The sequence below is a fragment of the Centruroides vittatus genome, unplaced genomic scaffold, assembly GCF_030686945.1.
Source record: "Centruroides vittatus isolate TY-2023 unplaced genomic scaffold, ASM3068694v2 contig_980, whole genome shotgun sequence".
Classification (NCBI taxonomy): Eukaryota; Metazoa; Arthropoda; class Arachnida; order Scorpiones; family Buthidae; genus Centruroides; species Centruroides vittatus.
In genome coordinates this window covers 794867-820992 of record NW_027122652.1, presented here as the reverse complement: position 1 = coordinate 820992, position 26126 = coordinate 794867, and the positions used below count along the sequence as shown (strand labels likewise).

The following is a 26126-nucleotide window of genomic DNA, read 5'->3' as shown; positions in this document are numbered from 1 at the left end:
GAATCAAATTTTAAAGATGGTGTAAAGATCATTAACATTGTACTTTGAATGAATGTTCTGTTAAGTAACAAGTCCAGGTACAGTGTACAGAATAATCTTCGGAGTAATTCTGGAGAAAGTAAAGAACGCAAAACAACCCCATGAAATCGTGCAAAGATAAAGTTTGTAGATGGTGGCATTATGGTCTAGGACGGCCATAATCACAACCGGCATAAATGATTGATAAAGTCAATGAAAAACTTTAAAGAAATAATACTGTACTACAATTTTCATTAATTCGAACATTCCATTTATTTTCACATACACGAATCGAACTAAAAACATTTTGACAATGGAAATTATTTTATATTTTCAAATTAATTAATATCTTTGGTGTTTAATTATCGTATTGCTCATTAAACTGAACTAATATGATTTTTCAATATACAAATCATAACAAGAATCGTAATTGATTACAAAAGTAAACAATATTTTATTTCGTGAAGTGTAATGAAAACTTTTAATAATTGAAAATTAATTCTATTAAATACCTGACAAATATTTAACAGATTCCTCTAATTAGTTAAAATGAGAAATACATGTAGGCCTCCTACAACGCGGTACCTTTACAACGCGCTTTCGCTCCAACGCGGTTGGAAAAACACGGAAATTTTCTTACAACGCGGTACTTTTACAACGCGGTACTTTTACAACGCGGTTTAGGGTATTTAGAAACTAATTATCTTTACATAACAGAAAAATCGCAACGGATCACATAACTGCAGTGGAACTTGATGAAACAAGCTCAGATCTTGAAATACGGCCAGTCAAACATTCTCGAACAACTATAATAAGTGACGATGAGGACTGAATTTGAGCATAACATTAAGTTTCTTTTTGATTTTGACTTGAAATCATAATCTTTTTAGTTTTTATATGATGTTGAATTTTATTTAAGCTTTTCATGTACATGTACAGTACAGTACATAAATTTAAAAAATGATGAAAATGTTACACCATAAAAAGACAGTTTTTCTTTTTTTTAGAATTGAACCCCAGTTCTTGTATTAAGCTGGTGCCTCCTATAACGCGATTTCCCATTACGCGGTATTTTCAAGGAACGTATCTACTGCGTTGTAGGAAGCCTACCTGTATGAGTAATCTCAATTTTAATAATTACATAGAATTGGTAACAATAGAATTAAGATGAAAAGTTAGTCCCAATTACGATGTTACTTATAAATTCTAAATATTCGTATCGAATTCGAAACCAGATCCCCAGAAAGAAAAGAACGATTTACTGTGCACTCAACAGTCTTTGAGTCGATTGGTTTGAAGTGATTGTCGAATAATTTAAATAATATTTCCGTGATAATAAGTGTTCTCACCTTTTGTTTTTAGTGTTTCCAATAAGCTCACATAGATCAGTCAAAAATTCCATGCTGTTTACTTTTAAAAAAATTTGATCATTATATTCTTCAGGATGTTGAAGATATTCAAATAAAAACATAAACAGATTCTTCCAGTCGATCTGAAATTAAAATATATAATAACCTTGGTTAAGAAACATAAAATTATTGCTATTTATAAATTTGTTTTACCTGTGAGCAGTTGGAATGTAATTCTGATATCGTTGTATTCGTTGAATTTGATATTAACAGGAACATCCTAGATGGATCATCAAAGAGTTTATCTATAATCTACACAAAATTTAAAATTAGTTTTGGGTATGGGTCTAATTTAAAATTTCAATTTAATTAACAAATATCCATATTTACTTTTGCTACAGATGTTTGAAAATCGATTATTTCATAAATATATTTGTTCTTAATTTCCGTTGACAAACCTAATTTAGAAAGTACGTAGTCTATCAAATGTACATACATCTCTTTAAATTTAATCCACTTTTCTTCAGTTGTATTCAATAGCACAGCTGGTCTAATTATATTACTCTCAACATATATCTGCAATTGAATAAAATGGAAGTTTTACAGTATAATACTATACTATATATATTACATTGCATCAATTAATATAATTTCTAATTAGTATAAATATAAAATTGCACATTAATTTAGTTAAATTTATTAACTTAATTAGCTTTCAATCTTCAGATGAAAACAAGCCACGTATCAGAGACAATTTTATGATAGTGGCGTAAAGGAAAGTTTCTAATACCTATTTCCCTAATGTTCATATTGATTTATCTTCAAAAACACTTATTTCTTAATGTTTTATTTACAGAAGTTAAAACGGTACACAATGACATAAAGTTTGCTGTTAATTTTTCGAGAGACAAATGATTTCAACTTAAGCTCATTTCATTAAATTCGAAAACATATCGTAAGAGAAAAATACACGTATATCATAAAGTACATGATGCAGTACATACATCATTTAGTATATATACATCTTTGCAATGAATATTTGAGTAATATTATAACTGAGTATTTGAGTAATATTATTTTACATACAGCCGCAGCATAAAATTGATAAATGCACAATCAGTATAATTACAGACTTACAATCTTATAGAAAATAGTTTGAATAAGAAACTAATAATAAAACTATTCTAAAATGATGCTTTTCAATAATAATGTAAAGTTAAAATCATTAGAATCAAATTTTCTTTACTGTGGGATATGTCTTTCTAAATCAAATATTTGTGAACTTTGGCTAATAAGGCCATATTTACATCTGTAGTTATTAATTTATCAATTTCCTGCTTGTTGCTTGTTGCTGATTTTTTCTTCCAGTAGTTCTAAATTATTTAAATTAATTAATTATAATTTTTAAAGTTATTAAGAGATAGCGCCTAACGCTTCCCTCTAGTGCCAAATTGTTTACATAATTTATTTATTTATATAGCCGTTTCTAGCCAGATAGCATGTGGCATTGTTTGGTGTCTAATTATAATAATAGTTTATAAGAAAACAATTTATTAATAACATTTTTGCAAATTACTAGAAATTATTAAAACTTATAGTAACGAGTACAATTACAGTTACAGATAATTACCCGTATGTAAGAGATGTTTGGACTGCTACGAAATCTAAACAGATTTCCAAGTCCATCATACACGTATGACAATACCATAGCTTTTTCCATTGTTAATTTTGAATTATCGTTTTCAGACAGAGGCCAACCATCAAAGTTAGTTGCACTTAGAATTTCATGAATTGCCTCTTTTGTGTCACTAGCTGTAATTTAAATAGAGAATTATTAATTATTCTCATTTAATTAATTAATTTATACAAAATCAATACAATACATACGTCTATTTAAACACGATTTAAAATATTTCTTTACTTTCTTGACGAAAGCTGGATCATCGAAACTCTCTGGCTTTTCCAATTGTTCTGTATTTGCATTTATTACACGTAAATTATTATTCCACTTAATTATATTACTATTTAAAATAAAATATTACTTGCCTTTTATTAAATAAACGATATAATTCTTTAAATTTCTAAAACTAAGAATCTTATCATCGTAAATATTTTCGTACTTTAGATAAGAACCGCATGAAAATTCGTAAAAGTTGTCGCATGGATTTACGGTGAAGTCCATATTTGTTAGAATGGAACCAGCTGAAATAATTAAGACTTCTCTAAACAAAATATATCAGATTTATTAAAATTACATTTTATTTAATTATAGTTTTTGATTTTGTTTCAGTACAGTTTGTATGATATGTTTCATCTATTTTAGTGAATTAATTTTAAAATTTATAGCACTTAAATACTTCAGCATTTCTTACGGAAATTGAAAAACGAAAATACTGTAACAAAAAATAACTGGCTGTTGTTGATATATTCACTATTAAATCAATTGACATTGATATTGTTGTATATTTTCTAAATAATATTCAACTAATAGCTTAAAAAATAGTTACTTTTTTCTCCTTGCTCAAAGTACAACACTGATTATACGTTATTACATTACAAAGGATTTTGATAAACGAAAATGACTTTTAACAAACTTTTTTACAAATTTATCATTGCAAGAATAAAATATGACCGATACCTCAGGCCAGACAACACTTTTAAAAATATTTTTCCTTAAAAACATGTGTGTTCTAAAAAATCGCCCTGTGTTTTAAAAAACACACCTGTGTGCTAAAGAAAACACCTTGTTAGTCAATAGCCTTTTTTAAAAATTAGAACGCGACCAAACATGTCTATTACTTCAGTAAACAGGTCAGGTTGATAAATATGACCTGATTTTTAATACTTTCATCAATCTTTTCTTCTGTAAGAATATTCAAGAAAGCATGTCTTCTGAAGGTTACTACTTTTATTTTAATTTTTTCATTAAAATATTTAATAATACTGTAATAATAAACTAAATTTTAGAATATGATTTTGATTTTGATTTTTAAAAAAACCAGTCTGCTAAGAAAAGAAAACCGAAACCTAAAAATAATGAAGACCACGAGTCTAAAAAGCCTAAATTTGACTTAAGCTTACTTTAACCTTACTTAAGTTAAATCTATGAAAATTCCCCCATCGAGCAATAACCAATCCAATGACGTAGAACGGGTCCCTATCAACTTTAACCTGTAGTTAAGATCCCTATGCGCCGAAATTGCCAGGAAACACCGGGTATGTCTTGCTTACAGAAGTGCCCTACTATTTTTGACATGCTACATAATGGGAAGGACCCTCTTAACCTGAACAGACTGCCCGGCGTATATAGTGTCCCCGTAAAGGAAAACAGATATGATAGAGACCTGGAATACATAGGGTCGACTAATCGCCTAATGGGGATCAGACTACAAGAATATCGGGCCGATATAAGTCATGCAAGAACCACCACAGCTTTCTATACGTATGTAACAAATGCAGAGACATCGTAGCGGACTTTAACCAGGCCAAACTCATCTTCTCTACACCCCCATGGAACATCTCAGATAGTTGGAGGCTGTACACATTTTTAAATTCAGTTTCATATTTACGTACATAAATCATAAAGAGGAAATGGTTTCGTCAATGGCCTGCGTAAGAGAAAAGAACCAGATTACCTATACGAGTATATGAACTTTCGGATTTGTACAGCAAGTCACGTTATTTCAATACAAAAGTTTTCTCCGGATGGAGTTAGATACATAACCAGCACGACTCTATTGCGAACACGAAAAGTATGATTTATGTACGAAGGCAAAACACTATTACCCTCCCTGCAGGTAAGTGCTGTCTATTACCTGTCGCAGTGATGGCATTAGGGCGCATCTATTTCACGTTATATAATTGTCGAAGTAATTCAGTAAATATAATATATATTTTTAAAAATTATACTGTATTTTTTTGTAAGAATTATATTTAGTTTATTATTTTGTTAACTTTTTGCCAATGGATAGAACTACGTGTAACTCAGTAATTCGAATGTAAATAAAAATTAATTGATTTATGAGAATGTAATCGATATTTAGGGGTGGGATGTACGACATGATCTAAGTTAGAAATTTTTGAACGAAACTACCGAGTTTCGTAGCAATTGGTCGAACGGCGTAGAAGTATGTAGCGAACAAACAAATAAATATCCTCATTTATATATAGAGATGAATTACATACAAAATGAATTTATTTGTTTTGAAAATCAACCGATATTCTCTAACTTCCACTAATATTTTGTTCATTTGAATTTCTTACATATTTTACGAATATAATCACTGTTACGTTATTGGTAAATGGATCACCTAACTCGAAAGAGGGCGATAACGAAAACAAGTATGGTGACCGGTAATTTGAAGTCATGTTTGTCTTGTCTTCGTCAGCATAAACGAGAAACAGAAACAGTTAAGATCATTTATTACATAACAATACTAATACGTTATATAGCTTGTTAGAAGAATCTTATCTTATCTTATCTTAGCTTGTTAGAAGAATCTTATCTACCATTAAAGAAAATGGTCAATGTGGTATAGAATTTTTCTTTTTAAAAATATATATAATAATTATTTAGTAATTAAATAGAAATATATGTTCGAAATTCACAATACCAGAACAAACAATCACATAGCAATTGTATATAAAGAAAAATAAGTCTCACCTGAAAATTTGCATACGTTACTTAAGCAAACTTCTTTCTTTGATCCTTGAAATATATCTATAAAAAGTTAATAATTTTAATAAATTTATATGTGTATAAATTACACATAAAATAAGAATGTTTATTTACGATATGAAATTTATGACAAGTACTTTTACATAATAATTTGTACATAGGTAATTCACTTCTGACAAAATAATAGCGGCAAGACAAAATAAGTATTATTTTGTCTTGGATTATCATAGAAAAAAATATTCATAGCAATATTTTTGCTGTAAAGACAAACGCAGAAATAGAGAAGTAATACAGCAGAAGTTCCATATTTGCGAATGGTTATGTTCTGCAAAACTGCCGCCAATAAGAAACGTACCGTGCAAATACATTGGATAGATAGAATTAGGATTAGAGAATTAATAAAAAAATATGTGATTAAAAGTAAAAAGACATTTTCATACAAAAATTGTTTATTTATTTTATTTTATAGTAAAAGTAAATACAGTAAACTCCCGATTATCCGGGCTAATGATGGCGAGAGGTGGCACGGATAATCCAAACTATAATTATTTATTTCTAAAATACAACATATTATACATTTCTGAGGCAGACAATTATTTTAGCATGTTTAATGCTCATTATTATTAAGAAAAATCTGCGATTTTGGTTTGTTTGCAGGAATCTTTTAATGATTTTTTAATATCAGTTCGAATTTTTTAAAGTGCTATTATGTCATTATACTCGAATTCCCATTGGTCAATGTACTCCAACAAAGTGTCAACAGAATATTATGTATAATATGTATTATACATACGTACATATAACCGAATCTTAAATTGTAATACGTATTATAACATGCAACTAAACGATACTTTGTATAAATGTACTCACTATCGTTTTCTCCTCCGAAAAGAAACGTACAGCGCGAAAGAAGCAACCTAACTAAAACCAGTCCAGCTGACTTCAGATACCCCACCATTCGCTTCAAACATCTAAATACAAACACGTTCACACTTATAGGATGCGTAAACATGAAAGCGTGCGACTATTTAAAAAATACATACATATATAATTATTTTTTTAATTAAATTCATGCACGGATAATCCGCACACGGATAATCGAGAGTTTACTGTAATAATTATTACATTATTTGGGAGTAAGCACAAAATTGCTATGTACAACTTATCACACAGCAACACTTTTTGACATAGAACAAACATATATATAAGGAAAGTACAGCGCTCCGACGAATTGCCACCTTTTACTGATTGGTTCGTGTGCAGGAATAATCCTGTTATGTACGAATCAATGAAATGCCGCGATAAGTTGAATCAACGTAAATTTTCACCCTTTTTTAGGTTTCGAGCAGATCGCGTTATATCAGATCACCGTTAATCGACGAAGCGTTAAACGGAGTACTAAATAATTATTACAGTTTGCATGTATTTATTCATTCTCAAAAGAGTACAATTTTCGACTCTTTTGCTTTTACTTCTTTATTTTAATTCTTGCTAATAAATTTAAACGTAGTTTAACTAATAATTGATTCTGATTTGGTAAGTAATAATTGTTTAGTTGATATTTACATAAATAATATCGGACACTGCTTCTTATTTTTACAGATAAAATCACTCAAAAGATCATTCTTCGGTGACTTCTTCAATCTAGATTCCTAAGGCGTTACCCATTTTTTCGAAGATTAGCTCTCTGATAATATCAATTATTATTAATTGGAAAAAAGATGCTACTTATTTTCTAATCTATTTTTCCCCTTAATGTATAGTTGATTCATTTATAACAAAGGACCGAACAACTACACCCGCTGACTTTATTCCCTGCAAATGATTTCGTTTTTTAATTCGTTTATGAATGTCATTGAGTTCTTAAGACATTTGATACTTTACAAGTAAAGTTTTTGTTTAGATGGTATTCTTAATTTGACGAGAAAGAAAAACAATTACATATGTTTATAAAACACTGCTCAAATTCACAATGAATATTTCTGATATTACTATAAAATGCAAAGTTTATTATTTACGTCAGTGCTCGTGCTAAGGTAACTCAGGAAAATATGAAATAAATTAGAATTCGCTAGAGCTGAATAATAGTTTTAAACACGATTTAGCGTAGAACGCGAATAAGATAAAAACCATTTAGAGTGGTTTAACATTTATTATTTTATCAGTGTTTATTGTTTATTATACAGATCTATTATAACTTGTTTTTTTCTTTATAGAAGTACAAAATAAATTATTTAATACACTATATAGAAATAAATATTGATCATAGAATAAATAAAATATCAAGAGAATAATTTCGAGTGAGATGCTCGACATTTACATCTGCAAATCATGTTTTTCAATTTTAACATTTATATAAAAATTATACACCTACATGTACTAAAGCATTGTTTTTCATGTATTAAATTTATACTGTTATTAGCTCGACAATAAATATTTTCCATGTAATTAAAAATATTAATTATTCCATGTAATGTATTACAAGAGACAACAAAGCAAAGTTCGTTGTCTCTTCTAATACATTCCATTTTATACTAGCATTAGCTAATACAATAGATAATTTTATATTTTAAAACGTGTGTTGAAACTTTCATTATAAGAAAATGATAAAAGAAAGAAAAACTAAATATGTATACAATTTAGTCGATTCCGCTTAAGTACGGCATATCGGAACCTAAGTAATTTGGCCCGATTAAGCTGTTGTCCAAATAAAGCGAATTTTACGGGAACAGATAAAATCTAAACTGATAAATGAGTTATAAAGACAAAAGTCATTTAATAAGAAAATAATTAATATTCAGTATTTTGTACCGTAATTACATCTACGGTACGTATGTGTAAATAAAGTCAAATTCGAAAATAGCGTATTAACATATAATTATTAAACAAAAACAAAAATAAGTATTTTTGCAAAAATTTATCAAGCGTATCTACAATACATTATCTTTATAATGTGCAAATGGACTAAATCAGCGCAGGCATCCACCGTAAAAATGGGACCTTCATTTCCATCTTTCATAACATACCAATTTAGTTCAAAGATATATTTTGTGGTTTTCTAATCTTGATCAGGAGTATCGTCTCCTTCAATATACTTCAGGTTCTAGGAGTTATTCCGAAACAACTTGTCAAATTATTGCATCTATGCAATCCTCCCTTCCACTGCAACATAGAAAGTTTTTATCACTCCATAAATATTTTTCGTGATACAACTATAAACATCCGAAGCAAGCGCTACCGTGTGCCGTCACTGCTGTCACGATTATATACGAGCGTTGTCCCGATAAAGTTGTCCCGATAAAGTGGCGGAATGTCCTAAATAAGCGAAGTAAATTTGCCTTATATTATCTTATTTCTCTCCGTAATTTAATGTAAGCGGCGGTCTCAATTAACCGGAATGTACTTCATTGTTTAAATTAATACTTACTTTGAAAATGTAATAAAACACCAATCATGACAAGAAAGGCAATAAAAATGACAAGAGACACCAAAATAAGGTAACGCTCTAACAATGTCCTATTGTTCCAAATGGTGCATTTTCTGTAAAAAAATTGATTTAATTATATTAAAAGTTACTGCTAAATATATCGCAATTTATTTCAAGAAAAAAAGTTACGAAGACTTTATATTATTGAAAGTGAAGTACAATAATATTCTTTATTTGTTTTAATTGTAACTCAATAGGCAAATTTTAATATATGAACATTTTACACTCCGCTGCGACATTTATCGAAAATATTTCACAAATAAACGTATTTGTTGAATAATATTAGAAAAAAATGTTCTATTTGTTCTCACAAGATTGCACAAATCGATTCACGCATTTTATGAAGAATTGCTTAAATGTTGGAAAGCATTTCTGTAATATAAGAAGTTAAAACTAAAATTGCAATCTTTGCAGAATCGGATAAACAATCTGAAACAGCCAAAATAGTTCGAGCCTAGAATTGTTTAGAATACCTATAATGCAAAACGAAAAACTTATTAAAAATAGTTAATAAAATTATTATTATTATTCTATTTATTTATTTTATGCATATAATACTTTCGATAAGTCTCTTATTTTAGATGTGTATCGAGTTAAAACTGATATAGAAAAAGAAGGGGTGAAAAGCAACAACCAATAGTTGTGAAATTCGTAAATGTTATTATAAAACAAGAAATCGTTAATATTACACAACTGAAAAAAACCCTTAAATTTATTACTAAAAACTTGGTATTATAAATGAAGTAAATAACATTTATGTAAATGTTATTGAACTTACATAATACTATAGAAATCTTTTCTACAAAACAAGAATACTAAAATGCAATGTAAAATAGTAAAATCATGGAGAAATAATGGTTATTTATATTTAAAAAGGATGCGCATCTCTCTCCAACCATTCTACTAACCGCAGAACAGACTGAACGTTTATTAAACGATGAAAAAAGTTTAACATAGTAAATTAACAGAATTCACTTTAAAAATGTTTTTATGTTTTCTATTGCAATATAGGAGGCTTAAATAACAAGTCTATAGAAGTATTGGATGCAATGAGCTATTAACCTGTTGATTCTCTCTGTTAGATAAGTCCGGACATTAACCCCGGTAAGATCAGAACTTATCCGCGACTCTCCTCCCCGCTCGATAGAATAGAGCCCTCCGTTTAAACATAGCACGTAACATCGCGAGTTTGGGCACGAAGCTTCTACCCTAGCTGGTGTCAGTCCTGACGTCTAAAAATTCAAGAGATCCTAATGACACATATCGAAAAGCCATCCGTTGAGGCAGTGAGTAGAACTAATGGTTCTAACGACTAGAGGGTATTAACCCCTCGACCGTATTTTCACATTATATAAGAAACTGGTGGCATCTTAAACAATCGTATTTAATCAGTAAATATCTTACACCAGGGATGTCCAACCCGCGACTCGCTTAATATTTTTATGCGGCCCACTGCACCCTAAATTTTTAGGTAAATTTTTATTTATTTTGGTTAAGTATGTCGTAAAAATTGTTTTCGTTTCACTGGATACACCTTGATGTGCTAATGACGAAATTGATGATATAATTTGTAACTGACCAATCAAAAAAGTTGGTGGCGTGATCTGTCGTTTTGATTGTTTCAGTTTCAAAAATATTTTTAATGAAGTGATATTGTTAATAGTAAAAAAATGTGTACCATTCACCGAGAGGATAAAAAGACATAATTCTTCTGTTCAAAAAAGCGCCATTTTTAGTGACTCAAGATCAAGCCTAATGTCAAACTGGAAAAGGATAATTTATTATTTTTTTAATAAAATTAAAAAATAAATTAGCCCCTACCACTTGGGTACCCTTTCTAATTACAGGTATCCAGGTATATAATACAGGCATAGGTCTATATATATATTTTTTCTAACGTAATAATTTAAATATTTTCAACTTCCAATTATATTCATCATTATTTCATCAACTTTAAATTTATATTTTTAATAACCCAGCATTTGGTCATGGAATCTAATACTGAAAAAAATTAAATATTTTTGGCAGAAAAATATTTCGTAATAGAAACATGTAATAACATCATCTGTCTTATTTTTCATGATAAAATTGCCTTGGGAAATTGTGCATTTTCAGAGTTTATTTAAAAAAAGCAAAGAAGAAGAATTTCCTGTCGTCTGTCATATCTCGAGTAGGGTAGAACTGAATGACGATTTTACTCATTATTGCCATTTACGAATTTTTATAAAACCCATTCCTACCCTCAAAATTAAGCTTTTTGCCATTTGCTCGCATTATAATAATTAAATAAATATTTTAAAAATAAAATATCATCACGAATTGCGCCACCAAATGTCTCCAGGAAAGTTAACTCGTCGCTGGATTTTTAAGACGGTGTGGGGAGAAGATGAACAGAGATGAAATATCAAAATTATACAGGCAGATATTGATGTCCGATCCCTTTATTTGCACAAGGAAAACACTGCAAATAGCATATAGCGTGCATCCTCGATTTACCAATATGCACTTTAACTCTGAAATAAATCATTTATGTAGTAATTTGAAGCGTATAATATTTCTTTTACATAAAATCCGCTATTTTATTCAATTTAAATCTTCATGAAATCTACGGATCAATTCGTGCAGTCTTATGAGAATAAATGAAGAGTGTTTTTCAATATGTTTTAATGCATACAGTTATTTTCAAAATCTCCTTGCTGCTGCGGCGTGTAATAAGCCTGCGTAAAAAATATTCGGCTTCAAAAAAATTATTCCAGGTTTACAAATTTTCAGCGTATTTACCAGTAAAAAGTATTAAATTACCGGTATATCTGCCGATATATTTTTAACTGTTTACCGGTAAATCGATAATTCCTATTTACCAGTAATGTAATCCTAAGATAACGTTTTGTTATGTCTGGCGTCTGGTTGTTATTGCTCTTCTGTCTACGTTATCTGAAAACACAATTACGTTTTATTTGTCCTTGAATGTCATCGTTCTTAACGTTTAGGTATTTCCTCTTCGAATCTTTTCTCATCACGCGCTTTCGCAATTGCCTTCTATGAATATTATTTCATAATAATTGTCTTAATTACAAAATTTATATGTTTTATTTCGTAGAGTTACAATTGAAAGCCTTATCGTATTAATTATACACAAGAAATTTGAATCAATGATTTATCGAATTTATCATAAACTTATTTTATATTGTTTATTTTTTATTGAAAAAGTTATATAATTAGCATATTACACAATTTTTATTCAAAGACTTAAATGATTAATTATAAAAATCTTGGTAGGCTACTAATAAGAATAAAGCTAAGGTACGGGACTGTAACCTCGAACAGAATTGTTAAGATTTATTTAATTTTAAGAATTGTTTGACCTAGAATCTTTCTTATATTATTCATCTTCCTGCTTGAGAATATTTTTAACGTCTTATTATAATATTTTGATAATTATTTTTTTAAAAACTCTTTTTTATATATAAAATAAGTTACAGTAGAACCTCGATTATCCGGACCTCGATTATCCGGATTTTCGATTATCCGGATTGTTCAAAATAAACAAAAATTGTACGAATTTGCTGATTTGCACGAATTGCGACACTATTTATGTAGTGTACATACGTGTTGGAATGCATGGAACAAAATTTTTAAAAGACCATTAGTAAATTCCAGTAACAATAGAAAGTGGTATAGGAGACATTGCGGAAGCAATAGCACAAATTTCAATAGGCCTATGTGCCGAATGTGACGAAGACGATGTAACCGAGTGATTAAATTGCGATGCGAACGATCCTGAATTCCAAATTTTGAATAGTAAGGAAATAATTAAAAAAATATCTGCCTCAGATGAACAAGATCGAGAAGACGAAGAAGAGATTTGCGAAGTAAGAGATATTGGTCCTACACATTCTGAAGCTTTTCAGTGCTTAGATGTCGCCATGAAGTGGTTTGAGAGCTAAGAGGAGTATAACTCAAAACAACTTATATGTCTTAAAAGTATTCGCGATTTAGCAGCTTCAAAAAGAACAGCTAGCTTTAAACAAAATTCGTTAATTGAATTTCTGAATAAAAAATAATTTAATATTGAAGTTATATGTAAATCTAGACAAATAAAAATTATTTATACTATATGCATTGTCAATTATTACTTTTTCGATTATCCGGACTACCTTCATCTCCAATTAGTCCGGATAATAGAGGTTCTACTGTATTTAGTTCAGTAAATGCAGAGAAAGCATGTAAATAATCTGTATTTGTTATTACAATAAATCTTAATGAGTATAAAAAAATCAATGTTTGATTATTACATTCATGTTTATTATATATTTTAAGGCATTTGTATATAAATAATTTTAATTTCTAAACCAAAATATTAAGTAAACAATACGGATTTCACTTAAAAATACGTATTTTTTGTATTGTTTATAAAGTTAGAACCTGAACTGATAATTACTATCATCAAAGTTTCTCAACTTTTTCAATATGGCGACCTTTTAAAATGATTGATGAATTTGTGTAATCTCTAATAGAGTAAATTAATGATTTTTAAAATGTCGGTTATTGATCACATATAATTTATATGGGTTTTAATTACTTTTAAAACACTTTTAACTTACAAATATTCTAGAAGAATGATAATGCATAAATGCTTTAAATGACAGTTCAGAAACATAACGTTATAATAGTTTGTGAAATTTACTTCATATACCATAAAAAGATTCTATAGCTTGTCTATGAAATTTAATAATGAATTTTTAGGTATTCGAAATTATACTTTTCATGGCAGTTATGGGTTTATGAAATTGTGAATCGTGATGCAGAGTTTTAGAAGTCTTGAATACCATTACAACGCCATCTAACCTAAACATGTTTTAAACTTATATTTACAAATAATTAATTAATAATAAGAATTTTCTTTAAACAACACAAATATGTTAACTTTTCTTGTTAAAAAGTAATTATTGTTATTCTGGAAAAATTTTCATATATTTTGTTTAACTTTAAATATTAGCTATAGAAATAAATAGAAAAACAGCATGTTTTTTTATTCCTCACTTATATCTGTACTATTTATTAATTTACAATCTTAACTGTAATAATTTTTCCTTTAAAACATACATTTTAATTTATAATCGTTTTAGGAGTATAACAGAAAGATTCTACTTACTTTTCCTCTGATTTTGAATTCTCCATTATTTTTCCACTGATTTAAAGTGTTTTAATAATAACGAAATTTTTGTTTTACAAATTATATACGATGTTAGTATTTTCAATGCTTCTTTATCACAGCTAAGAACATCATCGTATTAATTAGTACGTCCTTGTACGTGTCAAAAGCTATTTATAAACATCCTTCCGTGGGTGTTGTTAATATTTATATGGTTACATATATTTTTCCCACTAGGTTTGTTAACGTATTGTTAATTCAGTTTCTAAAAATTGGTTTAAAACTTAGTGAAATTTGTTATCATTACTTTTATTCTTAATTATTGTTCTTTGAAACCGTTTTAATATTATTTTATCTATAAATTTTGAGTAAGAATTTCCGATACTAATTTATGATACAAAAATTTGCATTTATAAAACTGGGTTATAATTCTAATTTGACAGAATTTTCTTTTATTTTTAGTTTTGTATAAAATCTGATAGAAAGAAGGAACGTTTTCAAGCTTAGTTTTAAATTTAGCAATAGATATTAATAATATCAATTTAGAGATATACTATCGAACAACATTTCTCGAATATCTAAAATAAATTGTTATTGCTTATTCTATAGTATAAAATGTTTATATCAATTTATATTGTGTAAAACACTAAGTGCGTACACTTGCCGCACTCTCTTCTACACGTCTGGAATATTACTTATAACTATATTTTTATAATTATGATTATAATTTAATGCAAGCAACGATCCTATTATTCGAAATTATAATGTTTTAAAATGTTCTCCGAAACGCTTAAAACTTGATAAATTTAAATGCTAATAAATTTTGAAATGTTTATAAATGTTTTCATTTACGTTCCTTTAATGATTTTAAATTAAAGTGTAAATGAATAAATAAAATTATAACGGCACGAAAACATCATAAACAGAACAATTTGGAGTTTGTGATGAGAGCAGCGAATGTTAAAAATGTAACTGATTCGTTTATATGAAGTAAGAATTCAGTAACATATTCTGAAATAGATACTTTTATAATATTACTGTTCTGGCGAATTTCTTTCTTTTCGTTTTTTCAATTATAATATACTGATTTACTTTAGTCTCAAATAGCAAATTTTGATAAACTTCTCTTAATTTTTAAATAACAAAAATTGTATAAACAAATATCTAATTCAATCAATGAAAAATAATACATTTTATTCAAGTTTCGAATTTTAATGTACAGTAAATATATTTCATCCCCACAATCGACATTTATGCTCGGGATTCATATAACTTTTCATAGGACAGTTGAAAACTTTAGAAAACTCTGGTGAATTCATTAGAGGAACCAGGACTCTAATCAAAATAAGCAATATTTACATTTATTATTAGTTTAGTATTGTATTTCTTTTATAGCTTTATCCATGATTGAAAGTCTCTGTCAAAAATTTAAATATATTTGACTTTGGTTTTATTTTAAGCAAGCATTTCAATGTTCATTGTCTCCTGATTTTTACTTTCGATCATGGTAAAAATTATTTAATCATTCTTACCTATATTTTCCAGGACTATGTCCATCATGTTCGTAAGTTTTTTTCATGGATTCGATTGCTTCACACCACAGCTACACATAAAATAAAATATTTAAAAAAATTTCTTATTGTAATTAATATCTTTTGAATTAATTTTGGAAAATCAAAATTCTCTAGAGTTTTTAATTGCTGTGTACTTATACTCAAGATAATCAGAATAGCAATCAGGTTTTATAAAACAAGGCACATTAAACAATATATAAACATCCAACGATCGCCAAAATCATTGAAATACAATTCAGCTATTTGAAATAATTAATACGTATTAATTTGCTACTAGAGTTAGGCGTTAGGGGCCATCTCTTAATTACATTTATAATTATAATTTCAATAATTTAGCCAAATTATAGCCCGATCATTTAGACGATCGTTGGATGTTTATATATACTCATCGGATTTTACGATATTTGTTACATTAAACAATATTAACTTATTTTTATCCACGTTTCAAAGATAAAAAAAAACACCTGAGCGTATCCGATGAAAAACATTTGTTCGTTTGTAAAGTCGAGACCAGGAAGATGAGGTTCTTCTCCGTGGCGTTTAAGATATTTTTCGTAAGCCTGCATAATAAAGTAATACCAAACATATTATTTAAAAAATCTCCAAGTCAAAAAGCATAAACTAAATGATGATTCTTACTCGAAAAGCAACAGTAATCCCACTGTTATCTGCGATGTTATCTCCAATTGTATAATTTCCATTAATCTAAAAACCATTATATTTATTTTTTTTGGAAACGAAAAATATTCAAAGTATATAATCGTCTTTGAAAACATAGGGATACCGTGAGATTTCCTTCTAATGGAAATTCTGAGTATTGAAATTGTAGACAATTTTTCTTTTTCTTGTATTCTTCCATAAATTCTTCAGGAAAAGTAATTTTATCTTCTACTTCATCGTTTACCTTTGTTGAATTTTTCATATCCTCTTCTGATTCATCGCCTATCAGAATAGAGTTTTATATAACAGATTATACAAAAAATTTATACTTTTCTAGATGTAAACATAATTTCTCATAGTCGGAAATAAAGATTATGAGTATCATTTTTATCTGTTAAATATATTTTCAAACTTAAAATAATAATAATAATAACTCTCTCGTGGTAACACCTTGTCGTGGTAAGAGAGCCGAGTAATTTTACTGAACCATAGGGCAATGCAGGCTGGAGCACAAGCTCCTGGTAGGGACACCCATGCCAGTAAGGTCTATGGGGAGAAATGAAGCTAAGAGTGACCACACCCACATTCTGTAGAAATATTTATCATGGTAGTAACCAGATCGGCTCGGACGTCGCCCGGGTAAACAAGATCTGCGTTCGTGGGTTAGGCAGAGGCTCACGTTCGAAAAATAGGCCACAGTCTCCCTTGGTTACCGGTGGCGAAAGCAGCACTGGTCCAAGCATGGCTACTGCAATGCCTTCAAAAGATGAGAGGAACCAACCTAGCCTTGATGTTTTGTGGCAATGCATCCACAGACCACAAAGGCTGAAAAACCCTGCCAACGGATAAATTGGAAAATAGAAATAAACGAGTTTATCATCCGTACTTACTACACCATCACAAAACTCGAAACAAACATAACAGCATGCAGACAACAACTACACCATAGATTCACACAACAATATCCACATCTCACTGTCACCGAACAAAGGGTTGTTTATCAAAAATGAACAATTATACACAACAACATTATCCCACAAACAACACTTGAACTTATCAAACAATAGGTTGCTAATCAAATATATCGACAAAAAGAAACATCTAACATTAATGAAGATCATGTAACCTTTTGTTTGTTCTATTAGCGCAATATAGCGCAATAACGATCACTTGGCACGATTCACTTCTTTATTTCAATTTCGTTGATACGCGTTTATACACACGCGTTTCGGGCATCATTTGCCCCTCTTCAGTCAACTAAAAATATATACAAAACTATTTTTATACACACAATAACCCGACATATAAATCCAAAAAATACGGATTACACAAGTAGCGCATGAGAATACAAATGCCATCTTTAGACGTATATTACCACAAGCAGGAACCATACAATATATATTGGATTACCTCGGATTACTAGGTCAAAGACTTAGCTTTAGTTGGTATGCACAGAAGGAAAAACTAATCAAGAGATAAATTACTTGAATGTTACAATTACAAGAAAGAAAAATGAATTAGAATTTAAAACTTTTAAAAAATCTTGTTCGATACAAACAACCGTAAAATACAATTCAAATATATCATTATATATAAAAAAGAATATATATTCTATGGAATATAATAAAATTAAAAATAGAACTAGTAGAAGTATTTGCATATATAATAATATCAAAGACTTAAATAAGAAATTCCTGTTAGATGGATACTCTAATAGACTGCTTAAAACTTGGGAAGATAAAATAAATAATAAAACAAATAATGAACAGAATTATAGCATGAATAGAGTAAACAATGAAAACAAATTTAAGAAAAATAAAGAGCAAACCAAAATAAAAAAAAAACGTCAAAAAAATATATATATTTCATTCCCTTATATTAGGGGTTTGTACGAGGAAATTAACAAGGAGATAAAAACATCAACGTAAAACTTGTTCCAAAGTATGAAAAATTTTTAGCTAGATTAAATACTAAGAAATCTACACGAAAAGAAAAACAACCAGTGGATGAGATAAAAAACATCGCATATCAAATCCCGTGTATGAGTGAAAATACAAAATTATACATACGAGAAACTAAGAAAAAGATGAAAATCTTTGACCTAGTATTCAAGGTAATCCAATATATACTGTATGGTTCCTGCTTGTGGTAATATACGTCTAAAGATGGCATTTGTATTCTCACGCGCTACTTGTGTAATCCGTATTTTTTGGATTTATATGTCGGGTTATTGTGTGTATAAAAATGGTTTTGTATATATTTTTAGTTGACTGAAGAGGGGCAAATGATGCCCGAAACGCGTATGTATAAACGCGTATCAACGAAACTGAAATAAAGAAGTGAATCGTGCCAAGTAATCGTTATTGCGCTATATTGCGCTTATAGAACGAACATAAACAATACGATACGGTTTCAAAAAATGACAGAAATCATGTAACTTGTCAGGATACTCCAGCAACAAGCACTGATAACAACACACATACAACAACTACCACTAATGATACTATAGACACTTCCTCATCCATCACTGATAACATAGACATAGATTTAGTTAATACGCTCTCATTTATATTTCAGGAAACACTAAATATACAGGTACAGATCCAACACAAAGACCACGAATACCAAAAATCGACACGTCAAAGGTAGAAAGAAAAAACTAAATTATGTAAACGCTCACTTACTACTACACTACATTCATTCAATTTCTACACTTTCAGACATTCATACATTAGTTTAAGCTGGGGCAGTCACAGTTGTGACACACCATAGACTGAAAATACAATGACAGACAAATACACAGAAAACACAATTCTATCACAAGCCTGCCTGGCAGAGAAGAATAGAAACACAAATAAATGACATTAGACAGCAATTAGGCAGGCTGACACAATACACAAAAAACAACATAACACCCAAATTAAAGAAACAGCTCAAAAACATTTTCAATAAAATAAAAACACACACAAAACACGAATATCACAACACACATTGCAGAATACACCGACACACTAAAACGAAAATTCTCAGCCCAAGCACGTAGACTCAAACGATACAAAACATGTTCACTACGAAAACAACAAAATAAATTATTCACAAACAATGAAAAACTTTTCTACAGACAAATCAGTAACAAAACAAACACTGATAGTGACATACCAACAGAAGAAGTGGCACACCAACAGAAGAAGAACTCACAACTTACTGGTCTTCTCTTTGGTCCAGTGCTGTTACACGCAATGCTGATGCAGGCTGGATGGAAAAGGAGAACAAAAACTTGCATAACATACCAACTATGCCCTGTGCTGAAATAAATGTATACGACATCCGCTGCTCTGTTAACAGAACAGAGAGCTGGAAGACATCTGGTGTAGACAACATTCGCAATTTCTGGTACAAAAAATTTACATCACTGCACAAGGAACTAGCTAAACATCTAACACATCATCATCAATCCACAAGACATGCAAAAATTTCATACTCGGGGCATCACCTACATGAAACCTAAAAACAATAATACCACAGACTCCACACAATACAGACCAATTACATGTCTTCCAACACTACAAATTATTGACATCCTATATCGCAAACAAAATATACAAACATGTTGAAGAACACAATATTCTTACAGAACAACAAAAAGATTGCCGTAGAAATCACATGGGATGCAAAGAACAGTTACTCATAGATTCAGTCATTCTACGGCAAGCACACAAACAACACAGAAACATACACATGGCATATATAGACTACAGAAAAACATTCGACAATGTTCCGCACAGTTGGGTGCTACATATTCTACACATGAACAAAATACATCCATTACTCATTGCATTCTTTCAAAACACTATGACACTATGCAGCACTGGAGAACAACACTACATCTCAGGGTTAGTAACACTTCCATACAAACAAACCAAATATTCATTAGGCGAGGAATTTTTCAAGGAGATTCCTTGAGTCCTCTCTAGTTCCGCTTAGCCCTAAACCCATTATCCAACATGTTAAATAACACGCAATATGGCTACAATATCAGACATGAAAAAACAACACCGTTTACACTGTTACATCTCATGTACTGTACATGGACGACATAAAACTTTATGCATCCACACAAAATCAACTTCATAAATTCCTACAAATCATATATTCATACACCAATGACATACAAATGGAGTTTTGCCTAGACAAATGTAAAGCACTTCACATAGAAAAAGGAATCCTGAAGAAAGAAGATTTTGCACTTGGAAATGGGGACGTTATTGAATCCATGAAAGAGGGCGAGTTCTACAAGTATTTAGGATTCCACCAGGCCAAACTAACAGAATATGCACAATTAAAGCAAAAATTAATTAAAGAATACCAGAGTAGGTTAAATGCTATTCTCAGAACAGAGTTAAATGCGAAACACACAGTTAAAGCAATAAACACATATGTCATCCCAGTACTCACATATTCTTTTGGAGTTATACATTGGACTCACACAGATCTTAAGCAACTCCAAAGGAAAACAAGAACAAGACTCACTAAGCATAAACAACTTCATCCTAAATCCGCCACAGAAAGATTAACCCTTCCACATAAAGAAGGTGGACGTGGCCTGATTGATATAGTTAACCTTCACCAAACAAAACAGTCACTGCGAGAGTTTTTCTACAAAAAGCAAGAAACATCACAGTTACATAAAGCAGTAACTCTAGCAGACTCAAATAACACACCATTAAACTTACACTCACATCATATGGACACAACACAACATTATAAAAAGCATAGACACCATTAAGCAATTGTGGGCTCGAAAGGCACTCCATGGCAGGCATCCTTATGATCTGGCCCAGGATTTTGTTGACAAAACTGCGTCAAACAGCTGGTTAGCTCGGGGATGCCTCTTTGGGGAGACGGAAGGATTCATGATTGCCATACAGGATCAGGTCATAAATACTAAAAACTACAGAAAACACATACTCAAGAGATACAACACTCACAAATGACACATGCAGAAAATGTCACATCATGCCAGAAACTATACAACACATCACCTCTGGTTGCAAGCTCTTGGCACAAACAGATTATTTACACAGACATAATCAAGTAGCAAATATAATACACCAAGAGCTTGCAAAGAAACACAAATTAGCAGACATCCACAAACCATACTACAAATACATTCCACAGACAGTGTTGGAAAACAACACGCACAAAATGTACTACGACAGAGCCATAATCACAGATAAAACAATTTACGACAACAGACCAGACATCACACTCATTGACAAACACAATAAAATCACATACAATTATAGACATATCCATTCCAAACACTCACAATATACAAAACACATGCACAGAAAAAGTTAGCAAGTATACAGAACTCGCCCAGGAAATAAGGCATCTGTGGAGGATGGATAGGGTGCTTATTGTACCTGTTGTTCTCTCCTCTACAGGTGTAATACCACACACACTACACAAAACTCTTACAATTGAATAGAAACACATACATCACTCTTCAGAAGACCACTATATTGAATACATGTCACATTGTTAGGAAATTTCTGAATACTGACACTGACACACTTATTTAATTTTAGTTTTGTTCTGGTTGCTATGACTTGACTCTGGTCGGGCATAGTACACAGCCACTGGTGTCAAACCGAGTATAATCCACTAAACCCAACATAATAATAATAATAATAATAATTAAAACAACAATTAGTGGATTAACATTCGTAGAGAATAAAAACTTGAGTTAGGTAACACAACAGTAAAAATAACCATAAATTATTTAAAATGTAATATTTGGCCTTATTTAAAAGCGTTCGTCAGGTTACATTATTCTTCATCTATCACAGAACATCAGAATAACATCTGCAAACGCCTAATTAAATATTTAAATCAAACTATTAACAACACTAAAAAATTTTGACAAAACAGTAAACTTAGGTTAAAAATATCATAAAAATTGACTAAGAATCTTTCTTGTCATTAAGTAAGCTCAAAAACTGTAATGTTGAACTAAAGGTTATAAATGAGATTTCTGTGTCATGCCTGCCTCCCATCATTTTTGAAGTTGCCCAAAAGAGGTCACAAATGGGAGGTATAATTGTACATATACTGTATATGCATTATTTTATGATGTTTTGACTGACTTCTTTTTATATTACTCAATCCAATCTGTAATAATAAGCATAAGTTGTCTTTAAACTTTTATCACCCAGCGAACACTAAGATAAAAAATAATAAGGACTTTAAAAAACCTGATTCATTGGATTAAAAATAAACCTTATGCCGTATATGATATCAAATAGTAATTACATATCGAATGAAAAATCATAAAGTTATCATAAAATATTTTATGAGATATAGAAATTAATTTTTCTTAAATTAACACACACTCATTTAAATTGTTTTTATTGCTTTATTTTAACAACAGTTATTTTAAAGAATTTATTATTAACTTCTCTAAAACATTTACTGTATACTTTTTGTAATCAGAAAATTATTCATAATCCATTTCTGATTAAGAGATTCGCATCACAAACGTTAAGAATAAATTGAACAGTGGCGAGCCGTCATTGGAAGCGGTGGAAGCGCCGCTTTCCTTGTATTTTCTACAATATAAATTCATTTTAGGCGATTATTGTCATATTTTAACGTACTTTGAATTAATTAAAATTAATATTTTATTATAACCGCATTATGTATCTTATTACAAATTTCTATACTACATGTGAAAAAGCTATAAAATTGCTATTGTTATTTCGAATATCAGTGGCGGAATGGAAACGCTGTGTTGTCGAAACCGGGTGAGCTTCCACGGCGAAAATAACTGAATAGTATAAAGCAGCCAGATTATAGGCATTTGCGCATACGCTTTACAGAACACCAACCCTCACCCGGTTTAGCTGGTGGAAGCTACACACCAAAATATCGTATAGCGCTTCCAACAATTCTATCCCTTAGTCACTGTCAGCCACTATCTGACTAAGTGAATTGTTTAAAGATTTAAAAAGTAAAGAGTATTCAATGTTATTTTTATGTATAATACGTTTCTTTGCAAAATTATATTTAACTATAATTTTCTTTTAATTATACTGTAATTATATTGACAGATTTTCAGACATAAAATCTTTAGAATTTTTATCACTTTTAGATGTTAATAATTTTAATATTATGAAAAACAATTTTTCCAAGCGTGTTTTAATTCTTTGAATTAAGTAAATTGTATGGGAAATTATTTATTTATCTAAATTTCGAAGTGAATCGCAATATTTATGTTCGTGTTCAGACTATATTGACAAGTAATTCTTAGACATAAAAAGTATTATAATTAATGACGATCCAAACAAAGACGTACTAAAAAAATTATATGATTTAATATCATTAATTTTTACGGTACCATATACCAGTGGGTCTGTTGAGCGCAGTTTTTCAACCACGAAGCAAATTCATACATTGGCCAGGAACACTCAGTGAGAGGAAATATTGTCGTCGCTATCGTTGCTTTCGATAGAAAAAGGGCTTTCAAATATATTGATGAAATCAACGACCGGCGATTTTTATGATAAAGTAATTAATGACTTTGCGGAAAAATCTCTGAATAGAGTTAGTTTATAAAAAATTAAAAAAACAAAGTTTTTCTATTATTGTTTGTATCATATTAATTTGTATTATGTATGTATTATTTGTATTTTAGAACTAAAATACATGAATTGTTTATTTGTGTCATTTCCAGTATTTGTTTAAAACTTTTATGGAAATTCGATGTACCGGACAGGTCTGATCCATCACGAAAGACGCGAACACGCGGTTAATTTAGAAAAAAAGTTTATTAGTTTAAAAAAGCATAGGTAAAAGTCGTTTGTAGTCAGACACCCATTGTTTATATCAAACTGTGAGGCAAAAACCGTAAATCGCGGAAGTAAGTCGTCCTATGATCGGTGGAAGATCGAATTCATCTTCGATTTTGACTTGTTCGTGCTCCAGGTAGGAGTCCCGTTACGTTTAGTAACGAGGGGACCAACCACTCGGGAAGCGTAATTGAGGGAGAATGACCAATCCAAATGGACGAAAGAAAGAACAAAAATTGATATAATCCCCGACAATCGAGGACACCTCGCACTCGAATAATCAAAACGCCGTGAGCCAAGGCGCAAAAAAACGATTTCTCGTCTATTGTGCCAACTTGTAACTCGTGCCACTTCGGACTTATACCGTGTCCCCAACGCCAACGGACGAAGTCTCCCTTTACAGACTTGTCAATGTCACTGTCTTGGGACCACCTTCGATCGACAATCAAAGAACCATATCGACGCCCAGGACGTCCAAACGGCTGATTGTCCTAAAGCATACTATTTTGTACATAGTGTATGTTTATTGTATGTTTATTTTATGTTAAAATAAACGGTTTTTGTCAGATACTTGTTGTCTTTGTGTTTTCTGCCACTACGTACAGTACATACGAATGGACCCTACCTCATAAAGCAAACTCTGCCCTGCTCCGCCTAATGGCATCACAGGGTTAAAGAGACTACGCCTTAATCATGGGTCATATGGTCTCATACCCGTTGGGTAATCTCAGACTCTTTTTAGTTGGACCTTCAAGGACTTCTTTTGGGCTCCCATCCACTCTCTTAGGTCCAACTCTCTAACTTTGGCATAACTTTTGTATATTGTGCAGCCTGTTCTGAACTTAAAATCCACAAACTAAAACTCAGTTCAAGTAGCATAAACTTATAAATAACATTATCAGGCAGTGGGGTCCCCTCCCCTCCAAGAAGAGGAACCCATCTTAGTGATCCACTAAGTCTAAAGATCAAGTAGATCCTTTCCATCAATTCCTTTAGTTTCAACAACGTAAAACATGTAAACAGATAATAAAAATATCTTCTTTACTCGCCATGTCCAATCACCAGGAACAAACTATTCTCCACAGAGAATAGGGGAGAATAGTTTGTTCCTGGTGATTGGACATGGCGAGTAAAGAAGATATTTTTATTATCTATTTACGTGTTTTACGTTGTTGTTACTGTATTTCCGCCAGCCCTATTTTACAAAATTCCTTTAGTTTCTTTAGGTTTCCTTTACTTGCTGCTAGCGTTCTAAGTACTTGTTCAGGTGGCTTGGTCCAGTCGACTTGGCCAGACCCTCAGTGGAAATCCTCAATAAGAGGACAATCAAGTACGTAGTGTCTCGCGTCACCGTG

At 30.5% G+C, this 26126-nt stretch overlaps 2 protein-coding genes across 3 annotated transcripts in view; one reads left to right on the top strand and one right to left on the bottom strand.

The window, feature by feature from the left end:
• LOC136985889 (endothelin-converting enzyme 1-like) overlaps positions 1–26126 on the bottom strand; it is a 74877-nt gene that overhangs the window by 15905 nt on the left and 32846 nt on the right. The window contains exons 2-9 of one of the 2 annotated variants that reach the window (XM_067283270.1): positions 9473–9585; positions 6031–6087; positions 3414–3569; positions 3255–3338; positions 2998–3179; positions 1758–1943; positions 1581–1679; positions 1368–1510 (exon numbers count right to left, since the gene is read on the bottom strand). In XM_067283270.1, the coding sequence (XP_067139371.1) occupies positions 1368–1510; positions 1581–1679; positions 1758–1943; positions 2998–3179; positions 3255–3338; positions 3414–3569; positions 6031–6087; positions 9473–9585 (1020 nt within the window). Of the gene's footprint in view, positions 1–1367; positions 1511–1580; positions 1680–1757; positions 1944–2997; positions 3180–3254; positions 3339–3413; positions 3570–6030; positions 6088–9472; positions 9586–15850; positions 16023–16219; positions 16291–16725; positions 16822–16900; positions 16967–17045; positions 17204–26126 lie in introns of those variants that run through there. The other variant, XM_067283271.1, reaches the window with a different exon arrangement.
• The window catches only part of LOC136985887 (serine/threonine-protein phosphatase 1 regulatory subunit 10-like), a 660716-nt gene that overhangs the window by 610507 nt on the left and 24083 nt on the right, over positions 1–26126 (top strand). The gene's annotated exons all lie outside the window — the stretch shown is intronic.